Source organism: Artemia sp. Qi Xiang Cuo, chromosome 9 (genome assembly GCF_049724085.1).
Source record: "Artemia sp. Qi Xiang Cuo chromosome 9, ASM4972408v1, whole genome shotgun sequence".
NCBI lineage: Eukaryota > Metazoa > Arthropoda > Branchiopoda > Anostraca > Artemiidae > Artemia > Artemia sp. Qi Xiang Cuo.
In genome coordinates, this window is record NC_142802.1 from 37058101 (window position 1) to 37078270 (window position 20170).

The 20170-nt window shown below is 34.2% G+C and overlaps 1 protein-coding gene across 1 annotated transcript in view; it reads left to right on the plus strand.

The window, feature by feature from the left end:
• Positions 1 to 20170, plus strand: part of OstDelta (oligosaccharide transferase delta subunit) — a 56307-nt gene that overhangs the window by 18004 nt on the left and 18133 nt on the right. The window contains exons 3-7 of the mRNA XM_089094015.1: positions 1094 to 1242; positions 6565 to 6704; positions 7970 to 8142; positions 11459 to 11646; positions 15183 to 15386. Of these exons, the coding sequence (XP_088950141.1) occupies positions 1094 to 1242; positions 6565 to 6704; positions 7970 to 8142; positions 11459 to 11646; positions 15183 to 15386 (854 nt within the window). The remainder of the gene's footprint in view (positions 1 to 1093; positions 1243 to 6564; positions 6705 to 7969; positions 8143 to 11458; positions 11647 to 15182; positions 15387 to 20170) is intronic.

Consider the following 20170-nt stretch of genomic DNA (forward strand, 5'->3'; position numbering starts at 1 on the left):
TGAATCCTCACGCAAGCACTTCTATTTGGGATTGACTTTAGAGATTTTGATTACCGAGAACGGCAGCCCCTCTCAGTGTTATTTTAACAGACAGTCTCAGAGATGACTCTGAATTCTAAAAATAAAATTGAAAATTAAGAATATAGCCTAGACATGATATTAGACTTGGGAGTTTCTTGGACTTCATGTTAGTTAACAGGGGATACTACAAAATTTATAGATGATTTTGGAATCATGGCAGTATTCCTGATGTTGACATGTTTGTGATTGCTAATTGTAAAAAAACAAAAGAACAGCTACTCCATGAAGTAAAAATACTGAAGTGTCATTATGGTTGTGTGTGTCTTAGTCAATATTAAATAAAGATACATTAAGGGAACAATTCACTCCCAATAAGTGAGTTATTATCTCTGTGTCTTCTAGTACCAGATCAAACAATAAGTACATTTAGAACGTGAATGTCGTTTGCTAAAGTTCAGAAATGTTCCTTATAGATAGGTTTCCTTGTTGAAAATACAGTTTTAAAGTAAACTAAACAGTCTTTAATTGCAACTTTTCAATAATAATTTTGATATGGCTTTCGTTTTGATGAAGGTCGATGATTAAAAAAATAGCTCCTTAAATAGGAAACTTGAGCTTTGTCTAAATTGTATCCCAAACGAGTTTTTTTTTACATTTTAAAACCGAAATTATAATCACCTAGGCTGCATCCTAAAATAAAAAAATAAGGAAAAGTGTAATTTAAGAAAGGAGAAATGTGAATGTAAAGGAAAGAGGACAAATATAATTTAAGAAAGGAAATAAGTTAGATTGGTATATACTGATTAGAAATGGAAAGGAAGAAGAAAAGAGAAAAGTAATTTAAGAAAGAAAAGAAGTTTGATGAGTGTGTTCTAATGAAGACACGAATTCAACCCCTTTCATTTATACAAATTAAAAGATGTGCTATTGTGCCATTCAAAGTTTTTTACTTCTAAATTAAGAGAGTGTAAGTCTTTACAATGAAATCATTTGGCTTATAAAAACATAGACTTACTGCCTACACATTTGAGACCTTTTTGTGTGAATAAAAACTATATCTATTTATTTTCAGGTCCTCAAGTCATCATTAAACCACATAAGCTCGGTGGCTGATCTTTATTATGTCGTTGAATCATTGGCTGCCTTCAATCTTTCTATACCAGTGGAAAAAATTCGCCCAATCCTGGATAGACTTCTCAAACAAGATGATTCTGTTCAAAGGTATGCAATTCAGCTATTGTTTGGGATGGGGGTCAATGGTGGTGACTTTGTAAGCTTAGTCAGAGTAAACCTTTCTCGAAATAGGTACTCGGGGAAGATAAAAGGACGGTTGTACAAAAGCACAGGATGGCTTGTTCCCAACTCCCCATTGTATTTCTGGCTGAAGGGCCATGAAGGAGATGATCACGGCCATTTGGACTGCAAAGCTGCGTGCCGCATCCTTTAATTTACTAATTTACCTACTACAGCTCCTCGTGTCATTATTTTTTGTAACTAGTAAAGACAAGAAGCCAAAAATAATATGTTCCTTCTTGAAAAAAGAAAAAAATGGCTAAAGAAAAAAAGTGTGAGTAGATGATCATAGGGGTTTACATATTTGAAAATAAGTTAGCTAAAACAAAATATATATAAATAAATACAGACACTGCAGTTTTTGTTTTTACCCATATCACTATATTTATACCCAAATACGTCATTACATATAGCTTTCCCTTTGCTGATTGATTTTAATGATAGGTCTTGCAACTAAACCTTATTTTGGCACACTTGGTGTTCTTTCTTCTTTTTTTTGTTGCTTATCATACATAAATTTGGATAGGTCACAATCATTTCCCTTGTGATGTTGATTGTAATCTTTTTTTTTTCATGTGGTTTTAATGATAGTGCCAAATTGCATTATGATAATCATATAAAAGTTGAAATATCTCTTCCCAATGAACGTAAAACCTCATCTGCTCTTTACCTTCCTCTACAGGAACTGTTAACTTCTCTCCAGTAGTTGTTACGTCGAGCCTTTGTAAACACTGATAATTCTTGGTTGTTTTTTTCTTTCCAGTATGCTTTAAGACTCCAAATATTGGGCTTTTGTGAGAATTCGTGTTTCTGGCCTTTTGGTAAACACTGTTCTTTTGGCAGTTCGTTGAAATGATGCTTCATGTTACTTACATCAAGGAACACTTCCTGTACTTTACTTTTTGAAAAATCGCTTATATTTAATTAACAAACTCCCAAAATTAAGTCACCTATGGTTAAAAAGTTAAAACAATAAAAATATGTCACCCGTAAGTTGTATAACATCCATAGAAAACAGTAGAAAGTTAAAACAATAAATATTTGTCACCCATAAGTCATATAACATCCAAACAAAACAGTAGAACTATATAAAAACAACGAAGCGCAAGCAGTGTTGCCAGATTGGGCTATAGCCCGCCAATTGGGCTTTAGATTTTCAGCTTCGCGGAACAAGTTACTAAAAACCTGCGAGGCGGGTTTTTGGGCTATAATGTTTTAAATCTCGCTACTTTTGGGCTAGAAATTGAATTCGCTTGAAACCCCAAAAAAATCATGTTTGAAAATTTGGTCTATTTGATCATTTACCTTCTTTGTAGATTCTAATCACAATATAAATATAGCGTGTCTTGACTGTGGTTGTCCTCTTCTAATTTGTGGGTACCCCATATCTCATCACCATTCCTTGAAAATAAAAGTATATAGAACGTCTACTCTACCGTCCCAATAGACATAATATATACGCATAATACCCTGACACCTTTTTTCTGAACATCCGCTTCCGGCTTCTGAATGCTAGACTCAAGAAATCAGAGTGAAAAGTTGTCGAAAAATGTAATCAAACTTCGCATTCTGAATGTTTCGGAATCACAGTGAATGTAACCAAACAGACAGAGTGTATTTTGTTGGTTTGAATAATTTAATCACGGAGAAGGATCTTGGAGTCAGACTGAAACTAGGAACAGGTTTAATTTAAGCTTAATTGTAACTGCGAACAGAGCTGTTCATAGGGTTGTTGGTGTCTGGGGAAAATAAAAAATGTTTAAAGTAATGACAAACGATAATGAAGAACAAGTATATACAGTCAGAATACTTCCGTCAGCAACAGTTACAACGAGTCAAGAAGTAAAGAACAAAGAAACATACGTCTCGAAGATAAGCTGCTGGAAGAATTAAAACTACTCAAAAAGAAAGGGGAAGATCAAAGAAATATGCGGCTGAAAGATATGCCAAAGCGAGAACAAGGAAATATGCGGTTAAAGGATAAGTGGCAATGAGAATTACCTGCAAATGCAAGAAAGTGGGCATTAAAAGGTGTAAACAATGGAATAAACAATAGAAATTTCATATACAGAATAATTTCTGTTCGTTTTAAGTTTTAATGTCGCTCCTTATTTTCAGTTAAAAAAAACTTGTTTTTTTAATTTAATTTCTGAACGTTTTTGAATTAATGCAGCTTTGATTTTGGGTCACCGGACATGAGTAATTAAAAAAAAATTTGCACATTAATTTTACTTTTTTGGCTAAATGGCTTTCTCGAAATTTTGTTCCGACGTAACTTATGAATTAACTTACGCAACGAACTTCTATATTTGTATGTTCTTATTACTCATATTAGGCGGTTTGTCCCCTCTTTAATACCTCGCTCTTTATTTTAAAGTTCGAATTCTGTTCGAATCACTAACCCTAAATCATAAAGGCCGGTTAATGAGAATAGATAGCTCTTTTGAAAGTGCTACAAAAAAAAACCTTACCGTAAAGAGTGAGGTATTGAATAGGGGGTGAGCCACCTCATATGCGTAATAATATCTGTTCGTTTAAACTTTTAATGTTGCTCCTTACTTTCAGTTGAAAAAACTTGTTTTTAATTTAATTTCTGAAAGTTTTTTAAATAATGCTGGAAAATTCGGCGCCCCTTCATAGAAATGTCCCTTTCCCCAAGGAAACATTCTCCATGGAAAGATCCTCCCCCGTAACCCCCTTCTCTGACTCCTTTCCTCCACCAGAAACAAATCCCTCCTGAAAACAGCTGTATACTTCCCAATAACCAATACTATATGTAAACAATGGGCAAAGCTCATAACTTGCAGCCCTTCCCCTGAAAACTGTGGGGACTAAGTCATCCTCAAAGACATATATATTAGATTTTCGAATATGCTGAACACAATGGCTATCTCAAAATTTTGATTGGGTGACTTCGGGAAAAAATGAGCGCGGGAGGGGGCCAAGTTGCCCTCCAATTTTTTTGGTCACTTAAAAAGGGCACAAGAACTTTTAATTTCCGTTCGAGAAAATTCAACATTTTTGCAGATAGAAGCTTGAAACTTGTATAGTAGGGTTCTCTGATATGCTGAATCTGATGGTGTGATTTTATTAAAGTTCTCTTTCTTTTAGGGGTTATTTTCTCCATTTTTCGAAAATACGGAAAATTTTCTCAGACGCGTAACTTCTGATGAGTAAGACTAAACTTGATGAAACTTATATATTTGAAATTAGCATAAAAATCTGATTTTTTTTGTATGTACCTATTGGTATTAAAATTCCGTTTTTTAGAGTTTCGGTTATTTTTGAGCCGGGTCGCTCCTTACCTACAGTTCGTTACCAAGAACTGTTTGATCGTGGTATGCATGCAATAAACCGAGTGTGTAAAGAACAATTTTCCTTTTTGTTTTCAGTGATGCGCTTGTCAATTTTATGTCAGTATATGTTGAGGGGGTTGTTATTTTTGTCTGTTCGGAGACCTCATGTTCGCTTTTGACCTATACTTATTTGTAGGCTATCTGATACGCCGTTTGTATGTCTTCCTTGTTTTACCCATAACAGCGCTATAATAGGGTTATAATAGCGTTCGCTATTTTTGGGCTACTTTGGGCTATGTTTGGGCTAGTGATTGCTGCTGTTTGGGCTATAGGTTATGCAAAAAATCTGGCAACACTGAGCGCAAGATGGTGCAAACGGCAAAGTCACCAAAAATGGTTGCTGATTGGCCAGCGAAAATTACATCGTATGCACGTTGCCAAGTTGCTGCCAATTGATTAAAGTGACTAAAGAAATAATATCCGTATTTATAAGTATAAAATATATACAAATATAATTATAAATACAAATATAAAATTGCTAAGTTGCCTGATTATATAAACTAAGTTACCTGGTTATATGTTTCCTTGGACCCTTAGATCTTCCAGAGCCATGGATGGCGCATAGTGTGTCAAGAAACCTCTCAACTCGTCCCGAAGCTTAACCAAAGGGCTGACGTCATCCCTTTCTGGTAATACGGATGTCTCAGCTGTTCTTAAGGAGGCCCTAGACGGTCAATCATTTTGATCAAAAGTTTCCTTCTATCGATTGACGTGTGCTTCAATGAACCTTCAATCTCGACCGAAGCTAATGTAATACACTGCTTTCGATCAAAGGGATTGAGTCGTTAAAATTTTCTATCAATCACCGTCAACGCTTGACTCGAGTGTCAAACAGGTTCCTAGACGGTCAACCATGCTTGAGTAAATGGATTGACGGAAGCTTTTCATCAAAATGATTAACCGTTTAGGGACTCCTTTAGATCTCGGTCATAAGTTCACTGTAAAGTTGTTTTTTGGACGACCTTGTCTCCTTTGACCATCTGGTATCCAATCCTAAGTTGTCGAAGCAAGAAGGCTTTGTTGCATGCAAAAGACATATAGCAAAGCTGACCATTTCTAGCACAAATTTCGGAATTGCTTACTCTTTGTTGCCAGCTTGTATTTAGGATTATTCTCTGGTAGATATTTTTGAAGTAAAGAATCCTCTTTTCGAGCTACTGGCTCATTTTACAGCACTCGCTGGCATAAAGGAGTAAGGAGAGTGTGTCACTATTGAAGAGATGTAACTTCAATTGCAGGGAATACTTGTTTTTCCTCCAAATTGACTTTAATATATTGAAGGCTCCAGTTGACTGCCTAATTCTGTGTTTTATCTTGGTCATTATTTTGTCATCTCAATCAGCTCAGCTACCCAGGTACTTGAACTCCTTGACCTGCTCTAAATTCATATTCTTGCAATGCAGAAAAAATGGTGAATTTGTGATGGACATGCTCTTTGACTGTGAATGGCGTCACAAGAGAGATCGTTTCGAATCTATAGTCCTATAGAATCGGGAGAGGGCTCATTCGTAATATCATGCGAAATTCCCATTAAAAATAAATTTGAATAAATCAGGATAACTTAGGAGAAAGTGCAAAAGAAATTTTTTAGTTGATCATTCTAAATTGAACATATAGAGTGTCAATCTACTAAAACAAAATGAAATAGAAAGAAAAATGTCGTCTTTGTAATATTTATTTTCACGAATTTTGCAACTAATATTTCAAAAAAAATATATATTTTTTTCAGTGCTATAGAAAACACTTTATTTTGTCTGAGATGGATTTTGTAATGCACTCCAATGTAATCCCACTCTATTGATTTGACAAGTGTTCTTTTCTTGCATTCTCCCTTTTTCTTGCATCCAGCTCCTACAGTTGTTAGAGCATTTGTACAATCATTTTCTTTTTTTAGTCTGGGCTATGTTTTTCATATTGCTTCCAATTTCCCTGGGAATATTGAACAATATTATGACCGCATAGAAGATGTCGTAGTTCAAGCAGACATGGTTGACAACAAATATGTACAATTTGAAGGAGGATTATCGGTTACAAGTAAGTGATTTGTGCTCTAGTCTTTATGACTCTGCCATAAAGTGTGTAATTTTAATCGTATCGGACCACAGTCGATTCATTCATGCAACTAAGAACAAAACATGACCTTCTACTTCGGAGTGAGCTTTATATCTTTATTTACTTAGACTTGCGATTGCGAAGAAAAGGTATATTATTAATGAATGAAAGCATATCTGTATTCGGACTTTTCCTTTGGATGAGGGAGAGGACGGGAGCTAATAATTTCTATTTTGAAATGGGGGAGGCACAACAGGTCCATCTCCTCTCATTGCAGGTACTTAATTTCCTGTTGAAGTCGAGAAGGAACAATGGAAACTTTGCATGAAATTTAACATTTAGTTCTTTGATTTCTGCTCAGGTGTGAAAAGGTGTCATAAACTTTGCAAAATGATACATCCGATGGATTAAAAAGGGCGATTGCACCCAACTATTAAAAATGGATAGACGAAAAAAAAGAACTCATACAAGTTCTCCTTAGCTGTATACGCTAGTCGTCTCTGGCCATCCAGGCTGGAAGCAAATAGTGACGAAATATTATGCGAACTAGTTCCTGTAGTTTTCGAATAGGAAGCCCTTCTCTTAATGCTTCTTTTATTTTTCTTCTTTTTTTCAGATTTCTTCTGATTGATTTCTTAGAGGTTCTTTAGGTTAAAGGCTTGTCACAATAAACACTTGACCATACACAACTGGGATAGCAAGATAAAATTAAGGAGGGGTATTGGATACAATAATATGTAAAGTAAATGGTGATTTTCTTCTTGAAAGTAAAATGGAATTTGAGCTAACTTGGTTTGAAATAATTAAACCAGCACTAACAACCCAACCATGCATTGCACTCCCGGCCGAAGACAGTGAATCAGGAGATCGATACCTGCGCAACGCAGATCATTGGTCAGTATGCGAAAAAGTTAAGTTGAAGTTAGCACTAACAATATTGGATAGAAGGTCATTCCAATTGTTTGAACTCGATTAACAAAAGCATAAACCGATCCTTTTGTTATACTTGTTGCAATATATCGTAATCTAACACCATAGTTGGATCTATGTATGCGTGTGTTTACATATGTGTGCGTTAATTTTTGCCTTTTTGTAACGTGGTTTTTTTCTTGTTTGTCTATTTATGATATTGTTGTTTGAGGATATGTCTTGTTTTTGTTTAAGTGGTGTGTTTTGTTTGTCTCTTGTTGAGGCTCTATGTCTACCCAATGTTTCTTATGCTTTGTCTTATTTCAATCTTCATTCAGCTTTGGTACTCAATGGTATTTTTGACCTCTCTACGAAGCTGGGCAGAAAGCCAGATTTGAATGCAGAGCAAGTGATTGGCTTCGGAGAGTACCTGGTTAGTCGAAAGACGGTTCGCCAAGCCAAAAGTATCGCCAATCTACTGACATCATTGGAGTATCTTACCACAAATCAGGTATGTATTACCTTTTGGATATACAATCTGAACGGGTATAATTAAGAGCCTGCAATTGATACGTAATTTTCTGAAAGCCCCAATTTCAGTCAAAAGTAAACAACATATGGTATGTGTGTTGTATCTACCCCCTAGTCTCTCTTTATTCTAATAAAATGTTTGGATTAACATTACTATTGTAGAGTAACGTTCCTCCTCGTATTGGAGATGTATGCTAATTGGTAACATCAAAGATGACTTCTGCTTACCTGCATAGTAAGGGCAAGAATGGGGTTGGGACATCCCTATAAAAAAAATTTATTCGAAGAATTCATTGAAAAGCACAAAGTGATGACCATAAAATTAATTTTCATATTTCAGTTGGAGAAATCAAATATTCCCCCTCAAGAAATATTTGAAGTGGTATACTTTTTCAAGGATGATTATCTTTCTCGAACTATTTATTTACAAATATTAAACTTGAATGTAAAAAACAGGGCTTTAAAGAGAGAGATAGGACTAAAGGTAGAAAATTCTGCAGAAAATAATGAAACTGTTTTTTATATTATTTTTTTCCTCATTTATATTATTTCATTATATATCATTTATATCATTTAAATTTACTCAATTATTCAGTGAATTTGCTATTGTTATTGCACTAAAAAAAAATTAATGATTCCTTCAAAGCCGTTTTTGTTACTAACTGGCCTAGACTGTCATTGTTAAAACAAAATTCTAGAATGATTTAAGTTGTTCATCTTAAAAGCTAGAAATTTGGCTTGCTATTGTGAAGAAATAAATGCTGTTCACAAAGTTTGCCGATTCAGTCATTTTTTTGGTTTTCAAATCTCATCGTGAAATGCTTATTTGTAAATTGACAAGCTTAGAAAACAGATTTTACTTTATGAATTACCATAACTCTATATTTCAGTGTATATAACTTCTACCTGGGGCCCTTAGCCTTTGATGACTCTATAACGGGCTGTTCTCTATTGTCTCATACCCTGTTCACTTCACTCATGAATTCAGGGATTTAGGGCCAGGAAAGTCCTTAATTTTGCCGATGAATTAGGGCTATTAAAACTCAAGACGTGGAGTTGAAGCCGTGAAGATTTGAGGCTTTGGGACCGGAGTTGGTGAAAATAAATAAACTCAGACTCCAGTACCTATTATTTAATCTTTTTTATTCAGTGGCTTTGAATTGTGACATGACTTCCTAATTTGTCGGGTCAAAATGGCTCTTATTCACCTGGTAAACACTTTGACATATCGGACTCGGAATGTGTTTAGAATTTCAAGAGGTTGGTTCGTATCTTCAAAAATTGAAGGAAGTGGTGTCGAAAATTGTGAAATTCGTGGAGTTGACATATTGAATTATCCAAGTCCCCACTCTTGTGAAAATATTGAATGGAATAAATACCAATGCATAGAGCTGATGTACAATACCAGTAAGCGATTTTGATGGCGATTTTTGGGAGAAATTCTCCGCTAGGGAATTTTCTGCGAGAGAAGCTTTCTAGTGGGGGAATTGCGGTGGTTCCATAGACATTTTTCTATGGAGGCGGGGATTACCGGCATGATTTAAAACACGATTAAAAATTAAATGAAAAACAAGTCTTTTTTCGAATGAAAGCATGCCAAGGAGAATTTTCGAGGCGGAATTATCCGTAAGACGTAAGAAATTTTCTGGGGGAAATTTTTTGCGAGGATGGAATTACCCGGGGAGAGAAGGATCTTACGCCGGAGGAACTTTTCATTGAGGAATTTTCGTGGGGAGGCGGATTTTCCGGTATTAATTGAAAAAGAATCAGAAATTAAGTAAATAAAAGCGAGTTTTTTTTTTAACTAAAAGTAAGGACCAACATTAAAATGAACAGAAATGATTTGCCCTCTCCTCGATACCTCGCTCTTTATACTAAAGTTTGAATTTTAGTCCCAATTTTTTAAGAACGACTCTTGAAACATAAGTTAATTAGAATAAGAAGTATTTTGAAATAATAAAAAACTTTAGCTTGAAGAGTGAGTGATTGAGAAGGGGTATCCCTCCTTATATGTGTAATAATTTATGTTCGTTTTAAGTTTTGATGGTGCTCCTTACTTTCAGTTGAAAAAAAACTTTTTTTTTCATTCAATCGTCTTAAAAAGTCGGTTCTTTTGATGTATGTATTTGTTATCAAACGTTTTTTTTTTTTTTTTTTTTTTTTTTTTTTTTTAGTTTTGGCTACTATTAGCAGGAATTTGCTCCAAAAGTCCAAAAGCAAAACAAATCTAGAACATTTTGTTGCGTACAAACATACACTAAGGTTTGTATTATTGGAGGTTATAAAACATTTAGACTATATATTGTGTGTAGCTTCAAGACATCCATTTTACAATTTAAGCCTCCTATTCGTGACTTAACAACCTTCAAAAGTCTATTTTGGTTATATCAAACACCATCTGTGAAGCATGGATTACCATTTTGTTTTAGAATAGTCTCTGAGCCTCAGCATTGTCATCAACGTTCTCAAAGACCGAAAATTCTAACATAGGTACCAATCTTCTTCTGTGTTTGTGGTTGTTATGTGAACAAAATAGATAGCCATACATGCTATTAGGTGTACTCACTATTTATTTTGTAACGCTTCCTTTTTCAAACAAATATTACTCTCCTCCCTAAAAATAAAAAATACTTTTATAATTATTGGTAAGGAGTAGTCTCCTTATAGCCAAATATACCTCTAAAGCTTCCCCTACAATAGCCAACAGTCTATTAATATTGCAATCTCCATTTGGTCTCTGCAGCTTCAACACACTGAGAAGCTTGCTTTAAAATTGGTAGTTATACAAACTATAAGTATTTTCTTTATACATAAAAGCACTTCGGATTTCTACGATATTATTTGGGTCAGATTTCTTCTTTTCCTTTTTTTGCTGATTGATCCTATTCCATTTCAGAACCACCATACGGATTATTTCCTTTTAGTCCCACTTTGATCACCATCATTACTGGCTATGAGCCTATTATTAGGCTCATAGCTAGCTCTCAGAGGATCAAAGCTAACTGAACTTTCTTTAATACCAACTTCGGGGGAAATCACATGCTATTTGCGAAATATGTAATTACTGTGTTTTGCTTTTCATATTATATCATAATCTTAAGCTTAGGTAATTATCGGCAAACTCACGCCTCATACAAGTTAAAAATCGTTCTATAATTATTTATTGCTGGGGTGTTGTTTGGGTGGGCTGAGGTATTGAGTGCATCCATATTTTTTTTTTTTTTTTTTTTTTCACGGAGGACTGGTTATCTTGCGTCAAAAGATTTTGATAAATATTATGTTCATTTCTTTTTCAGTATTTTGTCCCTTTGGTTTTATCAATCTCTTCTCAACCAGTCATCTCTTCTGAAAACCGGAACCTCTTAGTCCGTGTTTGCGATTTACTTGGCAATGACATTCAGGTGTCTAAAGTCAAAGCGAATAGTATCGTATCTACTGATGATAAATTGGAAGTGAAGAAGGACATTGCTCTCTCTGCCGAAGGGTGAGTGTCTTCTACCTTTTTAAAAGAATTATTTGTATATTTGTCACCCTTTGTGCAGGCATTACATGAGCAGACATTAAAAACTAAAAACTTAAGGTTAATAAGTAGTGTGCCATCAAAATAATATTTGTTTCTTCCTTTTTTATTTCCGGGCCAGTTAGAATAGAAAGGCTAGTCTTAGAAACTTAGGAGGGCACAAATATATAATCCTCACAAACCCTGAACCACTCAAGAAACTCTTTTTTTTTGGAATTATTTAGAAAGAGTTCTACTAAGTTTTATTTTAGTTTTGCTAAATCAACAAAATATAAAATTCAACTAGCAAAAAAGCTGAGTTACAGTTATTTTTTTTATTTATTTACCGACCTGTTCTTTTTTTCCTTTTTTTTTCTTTTTGTTACTCTTGATAATTTTTAATTCATACAAAGTTAGAGTAAGCAAGCAGAGAGAATCAAAGCTCCACTCTATGGCTAAAAAATACGATAAAAAGGCCAAATTATGTTAAAAGCGGGATATAGAGGATTTTCGCAATTATACCTGCGCTATTCAAGGGCGAAAAAAAATAGGGTATGACAGATCTGGTAGGCCCCCACCCCATGTGTAAAAAATAAAATCAGACGAAGAAAGGAATAATATTAACATAAGAGAAAACCAACAATTTTCAGACATGAAATAATTCAAGTTAACAGGCCAGGAAGTCCCGCTGATGGAAACAAAATATGATTCTCTCCAACCCTAGTTGGCGGGTTATAAAATCTTTTCTTTGTTGTTTTCCTAGAGATAGTAATAATATATAGTTATAATGGGGAAAATGAGTAAAAAGCATGTGTTTTTATCAATAAAACCTATAGATATCCGTGGTGCAACAAAAATGTACAGAAGGTTTTTTTTTTATCAACAAAAAAAATATATTTTTCCAAATATAGGGAAAGCATTTCCCTCCTCCCCCTCAAATGGTTCCCCAGTCAAGTTTAGACGTTGAATGGTCTTATTTAATTCTAGGATGTTTATAATAAAAAAAAAAGTCTGGTGATTCTACTAATGACAAAAAAAAAAACAAAAAAAAAAAATCAAAAAGAAAACCAACAATCCCAAAATAAAGATTTTGGTGTACCTTTTGGTTAGTTCAACATCCTGCTGAAACTATCCTGAAGGTTTAAACCTTTTCTCTTAGCATTGCCTGAGATATTCTTAAGGCGCCATTTTGACAACCTCCATGCATATAATATGTTATAATGTAATTCAACGTCCCCCTCAACATTTAAAAGTTTCACCATAATACTTCTAGCTATAGATTTAGTAGTAGCAGCAGTATTAGTAATAGTATTAGTAGTAGTAGCCTACTATGCGCATAGTGCCTTTTACTCTAAACCGTTCCTGAGGTATTGCTGTATCTGAGGTATTGTACCTTGATTTAGTTTAACCTTCCCGGCAAATCAACTGAGAGTATAACTTAATGCCCTAAGTCGTTCCTAATATATTGTTGATACGCCCTTTTGATAACCTGCAGGCACATAGCGTGTTGTTTTTTTGTGTGCATATAATGTGTAACAAATCGCAAACAAAACAAATTTTAAACATTTTCCATTTTATTACTTTATAGATCCAAAATTGCTGAGACTTTGAGGAATCAGTATATATTAAACTGTCAATCCAGATTCCTTTGTTTTTTTCAGTAATCTTGGTTATTATGATGATTTTTTCTTTCGTGTTATGAGAAATAAAAACACTTACCTCGATGTAAAAACTGTTCTCGGTAAAGTGTAATTTATGTTCTAGTCTTTAAAAGACACAGAGGGTGTTAGCCCTGGACCTTTTTGTTTCACTTATTTATTGATAGTGATTTATGATTGTTTTACGCTTGAAATGTTATTTGACTTTATTTCTGCTTATCTTTGGATTAATGTAGCTCTTGATTTTTTTTTTTTCGAAAAATTTCTTATGGGGAAAATGTTGTTTAATTAATTGCCAATAAAATTCAATTGTCCTTCCATATGTTTTATGCAGGTCCCTTCTTGAGACTGAAGACAAACGCTGGTCATTCAAAAATGGATAATGGTTTTTTAACTTCGCTAGATACCTTCTTCACCCTATGTACAAAAACTATCCAATAATTAAACAATTTAAACTTGCTAAATGTCGTAATTAATAGGTTATAAGTAAGCAGCATTTTTTTTCCTGCAAAGATGTGGAAAAATGGATTTTTCCAATTTAAAAATGTTGATTGCAGAATCAAATCAGAGAATCTTAACACCTTTTATATAAATTATTATTATCTAGGTGTACTAAGGTGTGACCCTTAGGGGATACCATGTGCATTTCTGGAGGAAAAGGGGAAAAAAAGTATATTTTACATCATATTTTAGATGCATTCTGGGAGGAGTCCTTTGGATTTATCTGGGCGGGGGGGGGAGAGTATGTGCATCCACCGTGATGAGTGTCGTTCATTATTAGTTATTATCGTTAAGTAATTATCTAAAGTATCGTTATTTGTTTTGTGAATAAAAGCGCGAGCATAAGTACGCATTAGTAAAAGATGCTGTAGACACGAAACAACAAGTTATTTTCAAGCAAAAATTTTTCTTCTTTTTTTTTGGGGGGGGGGCAAAATACACTGATCAATTAATAAACTATGTCAATGTAAGGGTAGGTCTCTCCATTTTCTCTGAAAATGAGTGCATAGAATTGTGTTCTAGGATTTCTTTTATGTTCTAAGGGTTCCGTGGCCAGGAAAGAACGGGAGAAAATGAGAGCATTTTAGGGGATTTTTGACCTGGGGAAACGGATTTTGTATTTTGCTTGTGTTTAATATATTGGAAGATCTAGTATGTAATATAGACAAATAAAAATGCTAAATATTAAATCTTCCAATATATTAAGCCCAAGCAAAATACAAAATTCACTTGCCGAAGTCAAAAATCCCCTAAAGTTCAGCTTAGGTAGGATAATATCACATTAGTTCACCACCTCAAATAATCACTAAACCAAAGCCATAAACTCCGTAAACATCAACTCCAGGGGACAGCAAAAAGAACTCAATTATTAGCTAGAAATTCCAAACCTTCTTTTTGAAGATACCAACCGAGTGGCATATTTGTGCAAACTCTGGGAGTTACAATTTTAACAAAAACCTCTTTAGTCAAATTTTATATTATCCTGTACGTTTGATCTCAAGCTACATTCTAAAAAAAAGGTCTGAGCCTAGAGAAAGATAGTAAAGGCGTGCTGGAAAGCGTAAATAAGTTGTTGTTTATGTTTTTGCTTTGCTGTGCTTTGCCCTGCTCAGTGTCTTTTTTTATGTATCTAGACACTGAAATAAAGAACAAAAGCATACATATTGTATGTACTAAGTAGGGAAAAATAATGGGGAGTGTTTCGAGTCTAGATACTTATTATGTTTACAAAGTCTGAGATTTATCTTTTTATATTATTCGAGTATGCCAATATTTTTTTTATGTTTTTTTTTTTTTAAACTTTGGTATTCTATGATGTGAAATGTTGAGCTCTATATCCCATGAAATTTCTTCTTTTTTTAGTAATAACTTCAAGTTATCACTTGATGGAGATATGTCTGTTGGTTTCTACACTGCAGACCTATCGGTCGATGTTGTTGGTGATAGTCCTTTCATTGGAGCTGATAAATCTACAGTTAGTTTCAAAGTTGTAACAGAGATAGCTGTCACTGGTGTGGAAATTGGAGTTGGTGATATTGATCAGACAACAGCTTTGAAAACCAAAAGGTAGTCACCTCATTTTTATATTTAAAAAAGGGGGGTTATCTCATAGATAAACATGATAGTAACACTGGAGAGTATCTTAAGGCTGTATTCAATGTTTACGAACAATACGTTTTTAGCCTCTAGCATTGGTGTTTTTGTTTATTTTTCTGTGCTTTTCTTGGCTCCGTGAAAATGAGGTCTAATTTTTTTCTAATTGTATCGAGGATTCTCCCTAACGCCTCCCTATCTACGCAGGCATGAGGTAGATCTCCGTTCATGTGTAGCTGAATAGCTTCATGAAAGAAAGAAAGAAGGATTTATTGAAAAAAAAAACATATCAACAAAAAATTATTGCTTCCTCCCCTAAAAAGCAAAGCTTGTCCGTGGGGGAGGTAGAGAAAACAAAATCCTTAAAACAAAGAACACTTGGCCACTAATACCATCACACTAAACAATAAATACAAAATAATATCATATATTATACTTCCTCTGCGAACATCATATCAACAAAACCCCCACAATAAATAAATCAATCAATCAGTCAAAACTCATATTCAGCAAAAAGCAGTTCCTTAATGATTTTTCTAAAATACTGGGGTCACCAATAGTCTTAATATCACTATTCAAACTATTCCATTTCCGCGTACCTCTATAAAAAACAGAAAAACATGAACGGGAAGATATAACTCTAGGTACACAGAAATCCGCGCTACCCCTTGTATCATGAGAATGAACAGTAGAACTAATGGACAATAAATCACCAAAACAACGAGGCTGAACATCCTGCTGCATTCCAAAAATAAACCACAATACATAGAATTCACGAAGGCCTGCAGGCGGCAAAATTTTAAAGTTGGGTAAGTTTCTCGAAAAGACATACGTGGAGATATACCGGCTAAAATTCTTACTGCATGATTTTGTAAAACTCTTATTGGTTTTAGGATAGAAGAAAAAGTAGAGAGCCAAATACTCGAACAATAAAGTATATACGGGTGTATTAAAGAAAAATAAAGATGGCAAAGGACAGACTTGGGAAAACAATGTTGGAGTTTCTTCATTATACCGAGATTTCTAGCCAGAATTTTGCTAGTTAAAGTTACATGTTCCTTAAAAGATAGAGTTTCATCTATCACAATCCCAAGGTATTTAAAAGACGCAGTCAGTTTTATAACGCCATTGGGCATATCTAATTCCTTGATCCATGGGTAAAACTTTGATGATCGCGAGAAAATAATAGAGTTAGACTTAGCCATGTTAATCCTTAATTTATTTACCCTCAGCCATTCTATAATTCTATTAACTGATTCCTTCATGGAAATCTGCAGCAGCTCCGCTGTCTTAGCTGTGCTATAATGGCTGTTGTGTCATCAGCAAAAAGTGAAACTGTTTCATTAGTCGGGTTTACCGTTAGTTCATTTATTCTATAGCAAAAATTATTTCGACAATTTGGTAAATCATTAATAAATATCAAGAATAATATAGGACCGAGAACTGGTCCTTGCGGAACACCTATTTCAATACGCTTTTTTTCGGAAGAAGAATCATTTGTTTGAACATACTGATAACGATTACTTAAAAAACTTCTTAAAAAATTTAATGATTTACCCCTCAAACCATACACCTCACACTTCTTAAGCAGAAGTTGATGATCCCGAAAGTAGAAAACTTTCAGGAGATCTAAAAATACAGAACTTACTTTAAAACCTTCATCTAATACATTATTAAAAATATTTGTCAAATAAATCATCCCTTATTCCGTTGTCGTTTTTCCATGCAACCCAAATTGTGTCTCTACCAGTAACTTATGATCCTCCAAAAAACTCATCATTCTAATACTAAAACACTTCTCCAAAAAAACACGGGAAATGACGGGTAGAACAGATATCGGTCTATAGTTTCCTGGGTCATTTTGAATGCCACCCGTATGAATTGGGGTTATACGAGCAACTTTAAAACACTCTGGGAATTTTCTTTGACGTAAATACTCATTAATTAACCCACATAAAACTTCAGCTATATCAGGAAAAATACATTTAAGTGTTTTTAGAGTAATATGATCGCTACCAGATGAATTACTACCCAACCCATAAATAATTTTTTTAATTTCATCAACTGTTAGAAGTCTAAGGTGAAGAGATACATCAATCGGGTCCCTCATTAAGGATTCGAACGTTGGATCACCACTATCAGGTACAACTGACATAGCTAAATTCAGACCAATATTCGAAAAATAACTCTGAAATTCATTGCATATGTCCTTTTCAGAATTCAAAGTCTTTCCCATTACACTAACTAATTCATCAAGTACACTATTTATTTTTAATCCAATCACTTCTTTTATTAGTCCCCAGGTTTTCTTAGGGCATCCTTCGACCTCCTTAAACTTTTTCTCAAAATATAGCTTTTTTCATTTCTTAAAATTGTATTCAACCTATTTCGATAAATTTTATATAATTGCTTATTTTCTTGTGTCGGGTTAATTATTTAAGCTCTAAACAATTTATCTCTTACATTTATTTGCTTCAAAATCACAGGACTAATCCAAGGTTTTTTACTTGAGTGCTTTCTATTTAACGGTTTCAATATGACTACTTGACTTATCAAACTCTGCAACTTTTCAAAAAATAAAATAAACTTTGAATTTGCATCTTGAAGTTCGCCTAGAACATCGTACCAATCCACCTTTTCTATATCATTTCTCAGTTGTACTATCGCATTTGGACTGATCACTTGAATCCTTGATTTTTTGCCTTTAACCACCTTCGTGACAGTTCAAAAGCTAGCTGAAACTCCAAAGTGGTCAGATACATCGTTGATAAGGACCCTGGGAAGATTCAAGGGTACATTAGAAAGGATGTTATCCAGAAGCTTAGCTGATGTTCCCGTAATTCTTGTAGGGATGTTTATACAAGGATGAAACCCATTAGATAAACTTCTATTAATATATTCAGTGCTAGCAGATGACTGATCTATAAGGTCAATATTAAAATCCCTCATAATATAATACGGCATAGACTTAATATGGATTTCTATTAGTTGTTCTCCAATTCGCTCCATACAGTGATGGAGCAGGCTCTACGGAGTTCAATATATTACAACAATAACAAGTTCAAATTCTCTCTAGTAACATCTAGAACAAAACACTCGCAAACTTTCTCTCTATATATTGTGAGATCTTCTCTTATTGAAACCTTATAATCAGCCTGAATATAAGCTGCTAGGCCTCCATGTTGGTAATACTCTCGATTCCTTGCCTATAAATTATAACCAGGGATATGTAGTAATTGCAAGTTATAATCATTTAACCACGTTTCAGTTAAAGCGATCACCTGAAAGACATTAGTATTTATTAATTCCGATAAAAAATTATGCGCTGAATTCAATCCCTGACAATTCAAATGAAAAATGTTAAGGCCAAAATGGCCCCTATCACAATGCAAGGGTAGTGTCCCTTCTTTAAAAATATTCCTTGATGGTTCATCTGTGAAAATCTCAGTAGCATTAATATCTAAATTTCTATTTATCCTTTCATTAAACTGGCTGGAAAAATCAACCCTTCGACTTTCAATATGCAGGACATTGCTGTTCCCAGGAAGTAAAACGTTACGGTAAAACGTTATGTGACGGTAGAGGGTGGTGGTGGCGAAAAAAAATCATTATCTACTAAACATATATCTAGACCTAGATAAATACAAAAAAAAAAATATATATTCCGTATTCCGTGTCTGGCGACTCACAAATAATTTCATTCTGAAATATAGTCAAAACATGGAACACATAAATTACAACGTAAGCCGTCAAATATATTCGCATACACGCTTGATGTTGCAGGGGCACAACTCATCAATTTCTGACAGGTTCAGTTTATATAAAAAACTTTTTAGCCTATTGAATTTCAGGGAGCTATTTCTCTGCTTGTTGCGAAGTCGGTCTTGTGTACTGGAAAAATAAATTTATCGTGCTAATTAAAATGCAAGATGTTTATTTTTTTCTAGCTTTCTTGAACTATCGCCAAAATCCCTTCAGTTTGAAGAAAACTTGACCAGTGCTCCGTCCAATAAGTTTATATGTAACCAAGATTGTGACCAAAATCCAGTAATCCTGATTTTTTTTTTCGTTTTTCCACGAAGAAAAAAAGTGGATAGATAACACCACAGTGCTTGGGACTGCAATGTATTTTTGTAATAAGTACTTTTTTAGTCAGCTCTATTTGGAATTCACATCTGTTTCTTCTTCGTTTACTTCTTCAATTCTTTATTCATCATCACAAATCAATATAACATCTATGATAATGTCCTTTCTTTTTATAGGAGCCATTTGGCCATTATTGTATTTCTCAGAGTCTTGGTTTGAGTGAATTTATAGCTTCCTCAAAGATTTTAAGTGGCTCTAAAATTTTAAGACACGAAAAGAATGACCTTTTTTTAGTAAAAAGAAAAAGTTACTTCTAGTCGAAACAAAAATTGTTATGCTGCATTAATGAATCTGTCCCTTTTTGATTATTATGATAAAATTAGGATCCATGAGGGTGTTTTTTAACTTCTCTCCTCTTTCCCTTGAAAGCTTTCTGGAAAAGATCCGCAACCCAAGTTAGAGTATCTAAAGCTGCTTTCAAGTTCCTGTCTCCACTCTCTTTCCCCGCTTAAGAACAATAGCTTCTGGTTATTTTACCTCCATTTGTTTCTTTAGGATACCGGTATAGAAAAAACGTTTGCCCATATTCATTAAGCTGCTTTTATCATTTTATCAATGGGTCAAGTTTCAATAGGCAATTTCCTTACATTGTCAAAATAAGCTGCGGGCGA